This window comes from Neovison vison, chromosome 2, assembly GCF_020171115.1.
Source record: "Neovison vison isolate M4711 chromosome 2, ASM_NN_V1, whole genome shotgun sequence".
In the NCBI taxonomy this organism is placed as follows: Eukaryota; Metazoa; Chordata; class Mammalia; order Carnivora; family Mustelidae; genus Neogale; species Neogale vison.
In genome coordinates, this window is record NC_058092.1 from 58,330,166 (window position 1) to 58,345,343 (window position 15,178).

A 15,178-nucleotide genomic window follows, 5' to 3' on the forward strand; every position below is an offset into this window, starting at 1 on the left:
TGTTTCAAGCAATAATATATTAGGTGTGCAATACTTTTGTCAGGTGAAGTGTCCTGGCTTTGGAAGGGTGAGAAGAGAATTTGAAACAGCAGTCTGTCTGCCTTTCAAAGGGCAGCTTTGATTATATGGTTAACCTGACATTTGGGCTGAGGAATTGAACCTCACCAGGGATGGCACTGGATTTTATTGAGCTCCCCTTATCCAAACTACAACATGCTTACTGCTTTCTCTCCACATTCCCCACATCTCAGCCTCTAGGACCAGCTACCAGCAAGTCATTTTGTCCATTTTCATTGGTCAGACCACACAAGGAACATCCTATTTCTTTAAATCTCTGAAGATCAAATTGCCATGTAGAAACCAACTCCCTATCAATTTTCTCCACATTTAATCCTCAGCTTCTTGTCATATGTTCATTTTTCTGCATTGGTTCCCATGGTAACGGGTCTATTGGCAGAGAAAGTGTGACTCTGCTTTTAGCCTTCTGAACAATACAAAATCCTTCTAGTGATCCTCAGGCAAGCGTTGTATGAAAAGGCAGAGAGAGAGCCTATGGTTCCCTAGACTAAAGCCTTGAATCCCCTATCCCACCGATGTTCTTTCCCACCCTATTCTCAAACCAGGCCCACGGCCCAGAATCCCTTCACCTTTTGATTCAAGTATTCGAAGCACCCTCCTACCCAGCTACAGATGCCAGGACTGAACCTTTTTTTATTCAGATGGCGTCCTCTTCTGTCAGTGACTTACAGATAGAAATGTTTAACTAATGGCAATGGCTATTTGGAGGCAACACAGGAGAAGCAACTTGCACTCAATTTTCTATAAAATATCCTCTGTCCTCAGATCCTATGCATCTGAGATGTATACAGCCCAGTAGGTCCCAAATGGGGCCTTAAATCGGGTGTCTCATTTTAGGACAACGGGAGACAACTAAACAGATTTCTCCCAATGACAAGTTAAGTGGCACATGAGGGGAAGGCAAGGAGTCATCCTAGAGAACTGAGCTCCTGAGGAAGAGGAAGAGATAACAAAGATGTAGAGAAGCAAAGGAAACCTTGGAAGTGGTGGCTCAAATGTGGCTACAGTTGGGACAATTCAGGGTTCAAGTAAGGAAAAGGTAAGAAACCTACCAAACGTGAAGGAAATGGAGCATAGTGAAAAAAGGAGTTTTTGAGTTAACTGTCTGCAGAAAGGGAACCTGCAAATGAGTGAATAGCTTTCTGCAGACTTTGGCCCAACTCCATTAACAAAATATTTTTCCAAGGAATCTTTCCCTTAGTAACAGATTATATATTTTATTTTGAATTCTAGAATTCCACTGTGGCTTGGCAGTAAGTAATATGCCTAGCAACCCCAAATCTCCTATGTCCTCAGAACTTAGAAAAAAAATCAGGAACTGTTCATCAGAAATTAAACACATGCTGAATGTGCTTTTTTTTTTTTTTTAAAGTTAATGAATTCAGGGGAATGAAAATAGATGTTAGAAATAAAAATGTGGGTATCTCTAGTTAAGAAAATGAATGATCAAATGTAACTGATTCTTTCTTTCGTTGGGTCTTAAAAAAATATGTGATCCTTAAGCACACTGAAGTTTTAAAGTCAGCTGATTATATTGTACAAAGGTATTTTTGGCCCTTTAAAGATTATTTTCCTACATTAAGAAAAGTTTTCTTATATTAAAAACTTTTTATTGTGACTCAGGTTTTGTGTCTCGTATAGACACAGGTATATAGCTGTTTTTCTTTGCACACTTGTTTTGCACAGGTAAAATAATGAGATTAAATAATGCCCAGGTATGCAGGTCAACTTTTATGGTAGTTAGATAAAGGAAAGCATTTGATGAATGGACAAAAGAAATCACATAATATTTCTTTGTATCTTCCCGTCTCTCTTCCCCTTCCCCAGTGCTCTACTAAAGAACATCTATTTAGTCAGGAAATCTTATGTAATTTTTTGGAAAGTCCATAAGAAAAACAAGTTGCAAGTCTCAGGCAGATACAACATAAAGCAGTTCCCATACTTGTTAGAATGGTAATTTATTTTCAGAATGTAATGCCAAAATAAATTTTATATTCAATACTTGTAGAGTCTTTCCACTCAGAGGACTCTCATTGGTCTTGAATGTGGAAAAGACATCTGTTCAGGGCAGTGAGTAATGTTGTATGTTAAGTTTTACTCTAGGAAATTTGGTTTTAGCTTTGATGACACCTAGTGTCAATGGAATGCAATAAACGTTTTATACTGCTTTCTGATGTTTAGGTATTTCCCTGTAACATCCTCAACTGCATTTTTCTCCTTGAAAACGCTAGCCTTACTATTTTCTGTTTGGAATGAAGAAAAAGATAACTAATAGGCAGATAAGCTGGATATTTTTGTCTCAAAGCCAGTCAAGTTTCTTTTTGGACTCAGTGTGTAGAAGGGACTAAAGGAAGCTTAAGGACAATGGCATTGTCTTCATATAAGGAGTAATTTTTTCCTAGTTAAAAAAATCAGAGGTGAATCTACTAAATTGTTTGTAAATTTCAAAGACCACCTCCAATAACCTTGTAAAAGTAAGGTTGTTAGTGCTGTAGTTTCATTTTTCCCCACTTTTAACCATCCAACAGCAGCCCCCTCAGTTGTATATAAGTAAACCATAACATGAAATATGGTCTCTTTCTGCTCAGAGAAGAAGTATTAAGAGCAGCAATTCTAAATAGACAGTGATAGATTTTTAATTGGTCTATAAAGAATTATAAGTAAAAGGATATTAGGTACTAGGTTTTTAGACTTTTTAAGTATCCATGAAAATTGTTTTTCATTCCTAAAGTAACTGACAATTAATTACTTTGGATCTTAGTTATTGGGGGGGCACAACTCAATCTTTTTATTCCTGTGTAAAGACGTTCTAATTCCACCTATTTACATTAATATTTTTCACATGCTAAACACATGTGCATACATACAAATTATCCATTTTTCCTTTGAGATCATATAATTCAGTTAGTGAAATATTTCACTCTTCTTAAAGAAAAATTCCTATGTAGTGATGCAACATCGGGCCACTATTTTAGTAAGATGAAGACAGTCTTCTAGACTCATTCTTTTTCAACATCTGACTTCACTACCATATGTGCAGGACAACAGTGACATCTTAAGGCCAAGTAACTAGAACTCCTTTAGCCAGAGAAAGAACGAATTGGGATCTGTTCTCAAAGAAATTTCATTATGTTATCAAGTAGTTTTCACGTTCACAGTTTGCAACTGGTATATCTTATAAATGCTACTTTATGACTTCTTTTGCAGTCTTTGTGAACATTTTAATGTGCACTGGTAAACACTAACATTTTACATAGACATACTGTATATTAATGCATGCATTTCATTGCATAGTTTATTGACACTCCCCTTGTAAAGCTTTTATGGAAGAAACAACAAGCCACAGCAGTATAGCAAAAGAGGCTTAATCTTTATAAATTGGGGCCTTTTCTGTCTCTTTGCTAGCCTAGGTGGCTGTATACAAATTTGGGAGGGAGGGGGCAAGAAACAACTCTTAACATTTAAGGTTTTCTACATGGTTGAACTCTAGCCAATTCAAAATAAATTGCTTACTTTAGTAAAAAATTTTACCATTTTATAAAAAAAATTAAATCATGACATGTTTAATTGAAATGGCTGTATTGTAATTAATATTTTGAGATAATTGTGATTTTGAGCTTCAATTATATATAAAAAGTTGTCATTTTTGTATGTGCTAAAAAATGTATCACAATTAACAGTACTTTTTAGTTGAACTACATATTGATGTAAATAAAAACTGAATGAAGACATATTTACTACTTTATTAACATAGATTGTGAATGTACTTAATGGTTTTTTTTGCAGTATGAGACCATAATGACCTTGAAAGCTGCTTCATTTTATGTGCAAAGGAGTCCTATGAATCTATATTTTAAATTTACTGAATCAGTGAAATTAATTACTTTGTCAGTTAATTTGCAAATGCAAGCTGTACTCTCCAGTTTATTTTATGTATTGACACTAATTGGTAAAGGTGTACAATGTGATTAGAATGCATTTTGAAGATGCTTTCTGTACAGATACAAAATACAGGGACTAAAATAATGCTGTGCAGTGTATAGCAGAGCCATTTTTCGGCTTTGGTGTACTCAACTTTTTCAGTATTTAAAAATGTGTTTTGAATAACATAAAAGTCTCTTTATTGTATAAATAATAAAATGTCACCTTATTGTAAAGTGTCTTTTGTTTAATATTGAAGCAGATTTCTTAGCAACAGAGTTGTAGTATGAAAAGGGTTTTTTTTTTTTAAGCCAAAACAACCATATATTAATCAATACTGGAAATATTATGAACATGTTGTATTTTTATTAGCAATGCACTTTTTCATAATATGAGCATGCTTCAATCACCCAAAAGCTAGCTACCTACCTATCTATATAAATTAACATACACTCTACTGATGGGCTACTTAACAGAATCACACGGTAAGTTTTATAATGACTGATCAGTCTACCTCTGACATTTTTGGTGTAAACAGAAATATTTCTGTTTTCCTTTTACTAAATCAAGTTAGCCTGTAGTAAATTCCCCTTTAGAAAGTTTCCATATGACTACAAGTTGAGTCTTATGAAGATTAGAAGTAAATTTGAAAAGTAAGGCCCTGGAAATTTAAAAAAAAAAAAAAAAAAAAAAGCACAAGTCTGGATTAGAACACACCAACAGAGTAGATAATGTATACAAATATCTGCTTAGTAAGTTACTAAGAAATTTCAAAGATTTCTATATGGTATACGTTATTAGTTATTTTTTGTTGCTGTTATCTATAGAATTAAAATAAGTTCTTCAGTACTTTTGTAAAGAAGAACAAAAGGTATTTTAAATGCACTCTGAAGGAAAATGGCTGTATTGTAATTAATATTTTGAGATATCAAATTTCTTGAATCTACAAGTAGTAGGTTACTGTATGGAAACTTAAGAGTAAGAAATTATTTTATAAAAACTTGTCAAGTTTTAAATTCAAAACTGTGAGAGTAATTTAAACAACACTTTTACGGTTTCCTCTACCAATAACTACATCTCATGTAACATTTTTGTTACGTTAGAAATTATGACAAAATGGTTTCATAAAATGTGGGGAAAAGGCTAGACAAGAAAATTTCAACTAGATTAAAACAAAAGCAACTAGATTAAAACAAAAAGATAGTGACTGTTAATTTAAGACTTATACCAAGACCATCCAAATCACAGAAGTCTTATCACGGGTAAGGAAAAACCTTTTTTTTAAATGCCAAAGAACAGTTTTAAATAAAATTCAATTCAATTTTATATCTAACAAAAAGGTAGAAATTAGATTATCATATTCAAATCAACTGGTCACATTAAAAGTAACACAAACAGAAAAGGTGGGAAAAATCCCACTTCTACAAAAATGCTTTATCATTATAAAAATATCAAACAAACTTAAATAAAAATCCACTTCTGAAGAAACTGTTTCCTATCTTATAAGGAATGAAAGTAGGATAAATCTTATGCAAAACTTTCAGAATAAATGCATGAACACTGTATGTGGCTATCATCATTACGAATGCACAATACCTTAGAAAAATGTTACTTATCAATGTAAGAAATCTAAGAATTAACATAACCAAGATATAAAACCAACTCTCAATTTAAGTAGGAATCCGGTCTCTCAAATATTCCAGAATAGCAGCTGTTCCTTTCATTAATATGGCTGCTCGAGGAACACGGAATGGATTTCCATCTAGTAGTAGTGTTCTAAACAAAAGAGAGAATTAAGAATTATAACATTTTCCATTAGGGAGGCTTTTCTTCTAATTTCATTTGCAATTTTATAAATAAATCTGTGTATTTTTCTCTATTTGTCCCTTTTCAAATCAAAGCATTTCAATAGTTGGAATTAGAACTACAATAATAATTCAAACCACATTAATTGAATACTTATTATAGGAAAGATATTGTGCTGAGTAATTTATACTCACTGACTCTCTCAATTTATCTTAACAATCCTATGGATGTAGATACCACTGATATTCCTATTTAGTAGATAAGGAAACATAAGTTCAGAGAAGACAGATAGACGTGTCCCAAGATCATACCGCTGTTAAACTGAGGAGCTGTGAGCCACCATTTTACCCATCTTCTCCTCAATCTTATAATGACCATATAGTACATGGTTGAATTATATTTATACATTAGAATGAGCATATTTATCAGTATACCAAGGGCTATAATGTAATCAAAATATGCCCCCCTCCACCATGGCAAACACTGACAAATCCCTGCTCTCTCCCTCCTTGACCAGATACACAGAAAATCTATTTGCATGTTCTAAAATGAGGTTCAATTAAGATTTGAGGACTGGTTGACTTGTTTCTTTATAAAATTAATGAAATAAATTATAAGAAAAAGAGACTTTTATTTTAATTTTTAATAATGTAAGTGTTTGTATCAACAAAAGCCAAAGGATTCATACCATATTTTACAACAGATCTAAATGATATCTTCAATATTTCCATGGGCTGTGGGGATTCTTTTGAAGGTTGATTTTCTTAATTTATAAAAAGGAATGAATTACAGTCAATCCTCATTATTCACAGCCTCTGTATGTGCTAATTTGCCTTCCACTAAAAATTATTAGTAACCCCAAAATCAATACACAGGGCACTTTTCGAGGTCATTTTTGGATATGCACAGAGCAAAAAATTTGAGTCAATCACTCGGCACATTCTCAGCTGAGGTCAGAAAGGTGATATCTCCCTTCTTGTGTCAGTTCTCACACTGTAATCAAGTGTCCTTTCTGTGGTCTACTTAGTCATGGAACAGTTTTTGCATTTTTGTACTTTGTGTTGGTGATGTAACTGTTTAAAATGGCCTGCAAGAGTAGTGCTGAAGTGTTGTCTACTTTTCCTAAACGCAAGAAGGCTGTTGTGTGCCTTTCTGAGAAAACATATATACCAGATAAACTTCATTCAGACATGAATTATAGTGTTGTTTGGCCATAGTTTAATGTTAATGAATAAATAATATTAAATACAGAAAAACACATTTAACAAGGTTCCACATTGACTAGTTCATGAAAGGTGATCAGAGTCTCGAAAGAGCCTAACTTTATACTTCCCCTAGCAATAATGGTTCAGTATTCACTAATTTGGTGTTTACGGAGACTTTATAAAATATAACTACTGCAAATAACAAGAACAAACTGTATTTGCCTCTTAAAATTCACTAATATGAGGCACCAAAGCAGATGTCAGTGCTGCCCTCGTAAAATATGCCCCTCATATATAGTTTTCAATAATTAAATTCCTTTTGACACATTCTGCTTAAGTACTTGGCTTTCTATCAATATCTTAAACTCTCTTTTTATTTGTTTAACAAGCACTTATTGAGTGCTTTCTGTGTTCTAGGCACAACAACTCTTTTCTAAAGGAGGAAAAAGAAATGATACAAATGAGTCCAAACAAAGCAGGATGGAAAATCAGAGGGAGGGACTAACTCTGCTTGGAGAAGAGGGAAGGTTTTCAAAGATGATATTTAGGTTGATAACTGATAAAAGCAGGGTAGAGGCATTTGAGGCTAAGGTAACAGTCAACACAAAGAATAAGAAAGACCATGCTGGCCTTGAAATAAATGGTGATAGTCTGTAATCAGATTTTTAAAAAACCTTGTACGCATAACTGGGGAGTTTATATTTCCCTGACATTTTTTTGCAGTGGAGTTTCAAGTTATACATATACACAGTGATGACAAAAGTATCCAAAAACAGTTATTATATGTACACATATATTATACCATACAAACAAAACTTAAAAATATATTATTTGGTAAAACTTAATAAATGGAATTGGGATTCTGGATTTTGCTACCTGTTATTTTTAACACAACATTAAATTTTTTAATTCAACTTTCCTGTGAAAGTACCTCAACAAGAGTAAAGAAACAACTTATGAATTGATCAAATAAATGGAAACACTGAGTAGAATGGTGTAGTTACCTTAAGGTCACACAATTACCAAGCTCTGGTGGAATTTGTAGGAGGTCATTATTTTGAAGATCCAATGTCATCAGATTTTCCATTGCCTTCATTTTCTGAGGGTCTACAGATCCAACCTGATTGTTACTAATCAAAATTGTTTCAAGTGTGGGGATGTGATACAGAACTTCAGGTAGTATTTTGAACCTATTAAAATATGAACAGAACACCTAACTATATTGGGATCAAGGCAAAAATCATTCCTTCAAATAGATGATCTTAAGTTTGATACCATGATATGGTTTCCTTTAGGGTAATTTATTTTATACTTGGTTTAAGTCCTGTATTCAAATTTTAAGAAAATGAACTGATTTTAGAAACCTTGAAATATATGTTAACTACATAGACTTGTAACATTTTCTATTAATTGTGCAAATGCAACAAAAGTTTAGAGTAAATTCTCCTATGTTTTTCTTTTCACATTTAATAGACAAGGAAATCCTCCTGAGATTCTACATAAAATGTCCCTATGCAGATATTCTTCCCTAGTTTGCTTTTACTTCTTATGAAACAGAATTACTACCAATATATTAAGTAAATATTAGAAAGTTGTATTTTACGTAGATGGAAGCTTCCAAAATGTGTGCATTTTTGGTTTTTGAAAAGATGACTAACATGGACTGCTGCTTGCTCATCCAAAGCAACACTGAAGATGTCACAAAAAAGAAGGGAAGGCTGAGTGCTATCAGAGCAGTATCAGCAATTAATGCAACACTATTGAGGATCTTTGGGGGACAGAGGCTGGCATGGTTTCAGTGTGAGATAAACTGTGGTATGGACTAGAAAAGACCACGGATGAACCGAAGGAGAGATTTATAGCTGTGGCCTTTTTACTTTCCTATACTGCCCTTCTTTTGCTGCCTTGATGTAGAAGGAAGAAAGAAAAGAAAGAAGAAAGGAGGGAGGGAAAAAGAGAGGAAGGAAGAAGGGAGGAAAGATAAATAGATAAAATCAATAGCAAGCATAAATTCAAGACAGCTCTGAAGTTCCAGAGTGACTGGAGAGTTAATAACTAGGAGTACAGAGGGACCACACTGCCCCGAAGCAGTCCTTCCTCTTCTTCCCACCAATGCATGAATAAGGTAATTTAAAAAGATGTTGCTCACCTGCTGACACAGAAGTTAGGGTTAGCTTTTGCTATCTTCCCTAAGACATTACTTGACAATGTGACTGACCACTCACTAGACAACAGAGAACTGATAGTTCAGTTCACAAATAAAAATTAGCAGAGATCTGAGAAGTGTATATATTTTTAAATAATGACAACAATGATATAACCTACACTTGAAAAACCACTAGCAATAATGAAGCAGACAGATAGAAATTTAGACAGGCAATATTTTAGACACATCACTCTGCCTTAGCTTCCTTAACTGCAAATGAGGAATAATAATGGTACTAAACTTACACACTTGTTATAAGAACTGAATGATTATATTTCAGCTGGAATACAGTAAACAAACGTTAGCTATTAATATTTAGATTGTTACCAAAATCAAAGTGCATTATACAAAACAAATGATATAGTTGTTAAGAGCCCAACCACTGGAGGCAAGCCACCAGGGCTCAAACCTCAGATCTATAATGTTGTATTTATATGAACCTTAGCAAAACATAAATATCTAATATTTACTTAATATACTGGCAGTAATACTGTCTCACAAGAAGTAAAAGCGAACTAAGGAAGAATACCTACATGGAGAAATTTTATAGACACTCAGGATGATTTCCTTAACTTTTAATCCTCATAATGATAGAAAACCACATTTTGTGAGGATTAAATGAGATAATATATGTACTTAGTCCTGTGTCAGCAGATAATAAGACCCAAATAAATACTAGTGACTCCTAATTATTAGCAGCATCTTCAGACTGAGGAATAAAATCTATCAGTTGGCATACAAAGCTCTGACAGGACTCACTACTGCTCACGTGCCCAAATTCATTTGTTCTCTCTGTTCCTTTATTCCCCACCTCCTTTATGGCCCAAGCCATAGAAAACTTCTTGAGCTGTCCCAAACACACCATGCTCTTATGTTTGTGCCTTAGTACATGCCAGTTGCTCCGCCTGGGATGCCCTGTTCCCGAGTGTCTGGCTGATACCGCATTTTTAAGTCTTAGTTGCAATGCTATCTCCTCTGCCTTCAGGCAATCTCAGGAAACACTTCTACCTATGCACTATGCACTATGCATTACTATGCACTACATTTTCACTATAGCAATCCTCATTACTTATTTACATATCTGTCTTCCTATTTGGCTACAAGTTTCTTAAAATTGTTAAAAGGAACAAAAAGTCTACTGGATATCGGCTGTGAAAATAAACCTGGATATTTAAATAAAGTAAACACATGGGGCTTTGTTATTTGGCTCTTTTAGGTGTACTCTCTAAGTCCTTCAAATTCTCTACATAAAAATTCTTAGTCATAGATTAGTCTGTTCTATCTCTCACCTGTTAAAGGATAGATTAATTGTTTGTAGTCTTATCAGTGATCCCATTTCTTCAGGCAAAGAATTTAAAAAATTGTTCCTAAATTGAAAAGAAAAAGATGATTTACAACGTTTGAAAATACGTATAATTTTAATTTATAATTAAAGTGTTGATCAGGGTGCCTGGGTGACTCAGTTCGTTCAACATTTGTCTTTGGCTCAGGTCATGATCCCAGGGTCCTGAGATCGAGTCTCAAATCGCATCAGGCTCCCTGCTCATCAGGGAGTCTGCTTCTCCCTCTCCCTCTGCCCCTTCCCTCTGGTGGTACTCTCTCTCTGATGCATGCTCTCTCTCAAAGTAAATAAATACAATCTTAAAAAAATAAAATGTTGATCAGACAAAAAAAATTACATAGCTCTGTTAGTCCTTGGTCTGATCTCATTAAGGCTGAGTCCTGAGAATTCTGAATCAGTCAACTGCCTCAGTTATTTGATTAGTGTGCCAAATCCTAATACCAATACACAACCTATAGGGCGCCTGCATGGCTCAGTGGGTTAAAAGCCTCTGCCTTTGGCTCAGGTCATGAGCCCAGGGTCCTGGGATGGAGCCCTGTGTCGGGCTCTCTGCTCGGCGGGGAACCTGCTCCCTCCTCTCTCTCTGCCTGCCTCTCTGTCTACTTGTGATCTCTATCTGTCAAATAAATAAATAAAATCTTAAAAAAAAAAAAAGGCAGACAATACACAACCTATAAAGCAACCAACTCTTTAGTAATACATTTAATAGGGCAAAACATTGTGAACTAATTACTATTTCTTTCAAATTGATCAGAAATATGTCTCACAGATAGGGCCCTTGAAATCATGCCACATTGTTTGATTCCACAAATATTTGACTGGTGTTTAACACATGTATCTTGCATACAGACATGAAATTCTACTCTAAGCAGAACTGTAAAATTTTATGGAAAAAAAAATGAAAGAGGAAAGTGATACGATTCTATATATTTAGAAAGTGGGGCTTTCTACTGCAGATATTAATTAAGTCCATTTCTCCCCTAAGTTTAAAATTTCAATTTGCCCAATGCATGTATTTTTTAAGATTCTTAGAATGAAGCATGGGTGTAAACAGAATCTCATTTATTGTTAGAAGGATCTGGGAACAATATTAAAAGAAAGGTTAACAACAAGAAGGCGGAAGGATTCTAGAGCCCATTTAATTACTTATAATAGAAAATATTGTGAGAAAATTATATTCAACTAGACAGTTATTACCTATTACAACTGGGTAATTTTCTCTAAATTTTTTTGTGTTCAGAAGTCAAGCCTACTAATATGTTAGTCATACTTTCTACACCTATGTTTTTTCTTTTCTCTGTACAGCTAATGTCTTTATTAAGCTGTACCAAATAACCCTACTGGTGGTTTCTATCCTTTTCCTAGAGTCTTATATACCTACTGGTATCAGGAAAAAAGTGTACGTTAGAGACGCCTGGGTGGCTCAGTCAGTTAAGTGACTCCCTTCGGCTCAGGTCATGATCTCAGGGTCCTGGGATCAAGCCATGCATCAGGTTCTCTGCTCAGTGGGGAGCCTGCTTCTCCCTCTCCCTCTGCTTCTCCCCTACTTGTGCTCTCTCCCTCTCTGTCAAATAAATTTTTAAAAAATAAAATAAAATAAACAAAAGTGTACATTACTCAATTAGAAACCTAAAACTATAAACAATGGCATACACACACACCCCCTGAAGAATGGGACAAAAATAAAGAGAGCAGTAATGAGTGCATTAATCCATTCTCTCCTCTCCATTAATACTGACCTACAATATGGTTTTACACTGCTTTGCCAATGTAACTGCCACCCCAAAACAGAAGCAATTCTACATTTAAAAGGAGCAGAGTATTAGTAGATTTGCTTTAATCCCAAAAGCCAAAAAAAAAAAAAAAAAGCGTCTATAGGTAGAAAAATCCTCAGATATAATTCAGCTTATTGTTATTTACCTATTGCTTGAGCAGATCAAGAAGAGCTACCGCTGAAATAAACTAAAAGCACACCTAGTAATTATACATGAGTAGGAAGTGTAGATAATAGAGCTATAGCTTACAAATAAAGACTTAAAGCCCAAACAAATAAATATTTGACTATCTACCTCTGAGTCATTTATTATTACCCTCAAAGAACTGTGGCGATTCTGATCCTGTCACTTCAACTTAGGACATATTTAAATTAAACTTCCTATTACTTCTGTAGTCTTAAATAGTTTCTTCCCTTTTGTTGCCAGTCTTTGGGGTCTTTTTCTTTCTTTCTGACCTTGAATGTTTACTGTAATATTTTGAAACCAAATAGGTTCTTCTTAAGAGAAGCCATGCTATCCTCTATGCTAGCACAGGATTTTTGACAGTTTTATGCTATTTATTTTCAGAAAAGGAAAAACAGGACACAAACATTTTCCATGGGTTATTTGTAATTTTGCTTAAGCATGAATTTAAAGAATGTGTTAATATGCTCTACTATTTTAAAGAATTATTTCTTATTTAACTTAAAAACTACCTACAAATGATAGATATTTGATTAAAAGATTTCCTAAATGCTTAATTTTAGATTTGTCCTAAGACATAATTAATAAACTAAAGAGTAATTTCCACACTTACTTAGGAAACATGAGGGAACAGTAAATGTTAGGCAAAACTCAAAGACAAGTTATAATGAAAAAGTGAAGCAGTAACATCAATAAATACCTGAGATCTAAAAAAGTCAATTTTTGAAGCATACATAATTCCAAGGATATAAAGGAAAGCTTATTAAAACTGAGATTGACATCAGAAACCATTTCTTTCAGTTCCACAATTCTGAAACAAAAGTAATTTAAAAATGTTAGCTCTTGAATTCACTGTCAGAACTTCAAAACTACAAGCAAACAATAGGAGGAAAAAATCCTATATTATTTTTGCAAGTTAAGATTTTCTGTAACTTTTACTTTTCTCACAATTTCAATCAGTTTGTATTCTATAACAGGTTTTTTTTTTTTTAGGTTGCATACTATAATAGTCTCTGTATCTGAGTACTTCAGAAAGTTTTTTAACTATGATATGTCAACATTATTAAAGTATAGTATTTTTTGTCCAAATTATCATTAGATTAATCATGACTTCAAGAGAATACTAAGTTAATTCCTAGGTTTGGTAAGTGTCATGACTACACAACTTAAGTCAAAGACTTAAAGAGTAGACTTAACTATTGCTAAGTAAGTCTACTCAACCTTAGTGATTTTAAAGGATGTTATTAACTAAAAGAACAAAAAATGTTAGATATGATTTGCCAAGAAATGAAACCATATGAAAGAAAGACTATCAACTGCTGTGCTAAAGAAAGATGAGTTTGGATATGTAACTGATAAAACTTTTTTGGAAAGTTTTTTGATATATGTACTGAGAGCTATACTCCTTTAGGTAATTCTTCTGGAAATCTGGTTGAAAAAAAAACAGTATGTTTTGTTTTATTTATTGCCATAATCAACTTGTAGTATATAGTACATTATATATATTGTATATTGTAATATAAACAATATTTTTAAAATATTGTTTACAACATAGGAAAACACTTAGGACAAATAAACCAGTTAAGATACAAATTGTAAATATAATTCTAAAGGGGAAACAGTTTGAAATAAAACATGCCATGAATAGCAATAGGACTACAAAAGATCTGTCCCTTGATTTTGTCCAAAATTTTATGAGTAAGTATTATTTTCACAATCAGGAAATCATATAAGGAAATGTATGACTTGTGAAAAAAAAAATTAAAGGAAAATTACTCAGAAACTCTCTAAATCAAGTTATGTCCTTACTATCTCTTCTTTGGTCATCTAAATTGCCAAAAATATGATGAAATAATGGAGTAACAGAATACCATATTATTTTGCATATGAATTACCAGGTTGAGGTAAAATGAGAAAGTAAGTAATAAGGTGATGTGTTTTAACTCCTTCCATCTTCATTCCCAGTTTTGACCCAGGATCCCCCAGGCAAACGTATCCTGAGAGCAAATCTAACTGTTCAGTTCTTCTATCAAGTATTCTCAGAGCCCTTTAAACAAGAGAGGAGATGAAATAGATCTCTTTTTGCTATGGAATCTCTAAGTTATTTTACTTTTAAGATCTATATTCTCCAAACTAGGCCCTGCAAAACAGAAAGCAAGTTAAAGTTTGTCTGACTATTTAAAAATTTTAAACATCGAAAAAATGTTTTTGACAGTCAAATTTTATATTCCCAATCACCTTTTTTTTTTTTTTTAAAGTACTTAAGTGCTTACTAAGTGCAGGTACTGGTTAAATGCTCTGTGTGGATTATGTCATTTTATTTAATTCTTATAAAATATGTACTCTAGTATCTTTACATCATAGGTAGGGAAACTAAGAGCAGCTAGTTAGCCTGTTGAAAGCCACACAGCTCACTGATCTGGGTTACAGATACAAGCAATTGAGTCCATTGTCCAAGTTCTTTATCTATTCTATCTGCCCTACTGTTGCTTTACTTGTCAGCTTTCTTTGGGTATATAGTTTACTGCAAGATAACAATTATTTTAAAGTTCCATATCATACTAAACTAATTTTCTCTCATAACCTAAAGATTTGCCATAACTAATATCAACAAAGACATATTGAACAAGTACAATGCACATGACTTCTAGTATTTGATAGT

General features: G+C 33.5%; 1 protein-coding gene across 1 annotated transcript in view; it reads right to left on the reverse strand.

Annotated features, from left to right (window-relative positions):
- Nucleotides 1-4,278: 4,278 nt before the first annotated feature.
- The window catches only part of LRRC40 (leucine rich repeat containing 40), a 50,008-nt gene continuing 39,108 nt past the window's right edge, over nucleotides 4,279-15,178 (reverse strand). Inside the window, exons 12-15 of the mRNA XM_044238454.1 lie at nucleotides 13,217-13,327; nucleotides 10,506-10,583; nucleotides 8,015-8,200; nucleotides 4,279-5,775 (exon numbers count right to left, since the gene is read on the reverse strand). Of these exons, the coding sequence (XP_044094389.1) occupies nucleotides 5,670-5,775; nucleotides 8,015-8,200; nucleotides 10,506-10,583; nucleotides 13,217-13,327 (481 nt within the window). The 3' untranslated portion in view covers nucleotides 4,279-5,669. The remainder of the gene's footprint in view (nucleotides 5,776-8,014; nucleotides 8,201-10,505; nucleotides 10,584-13,216; nucleotides 13,328-15,178) is intronic.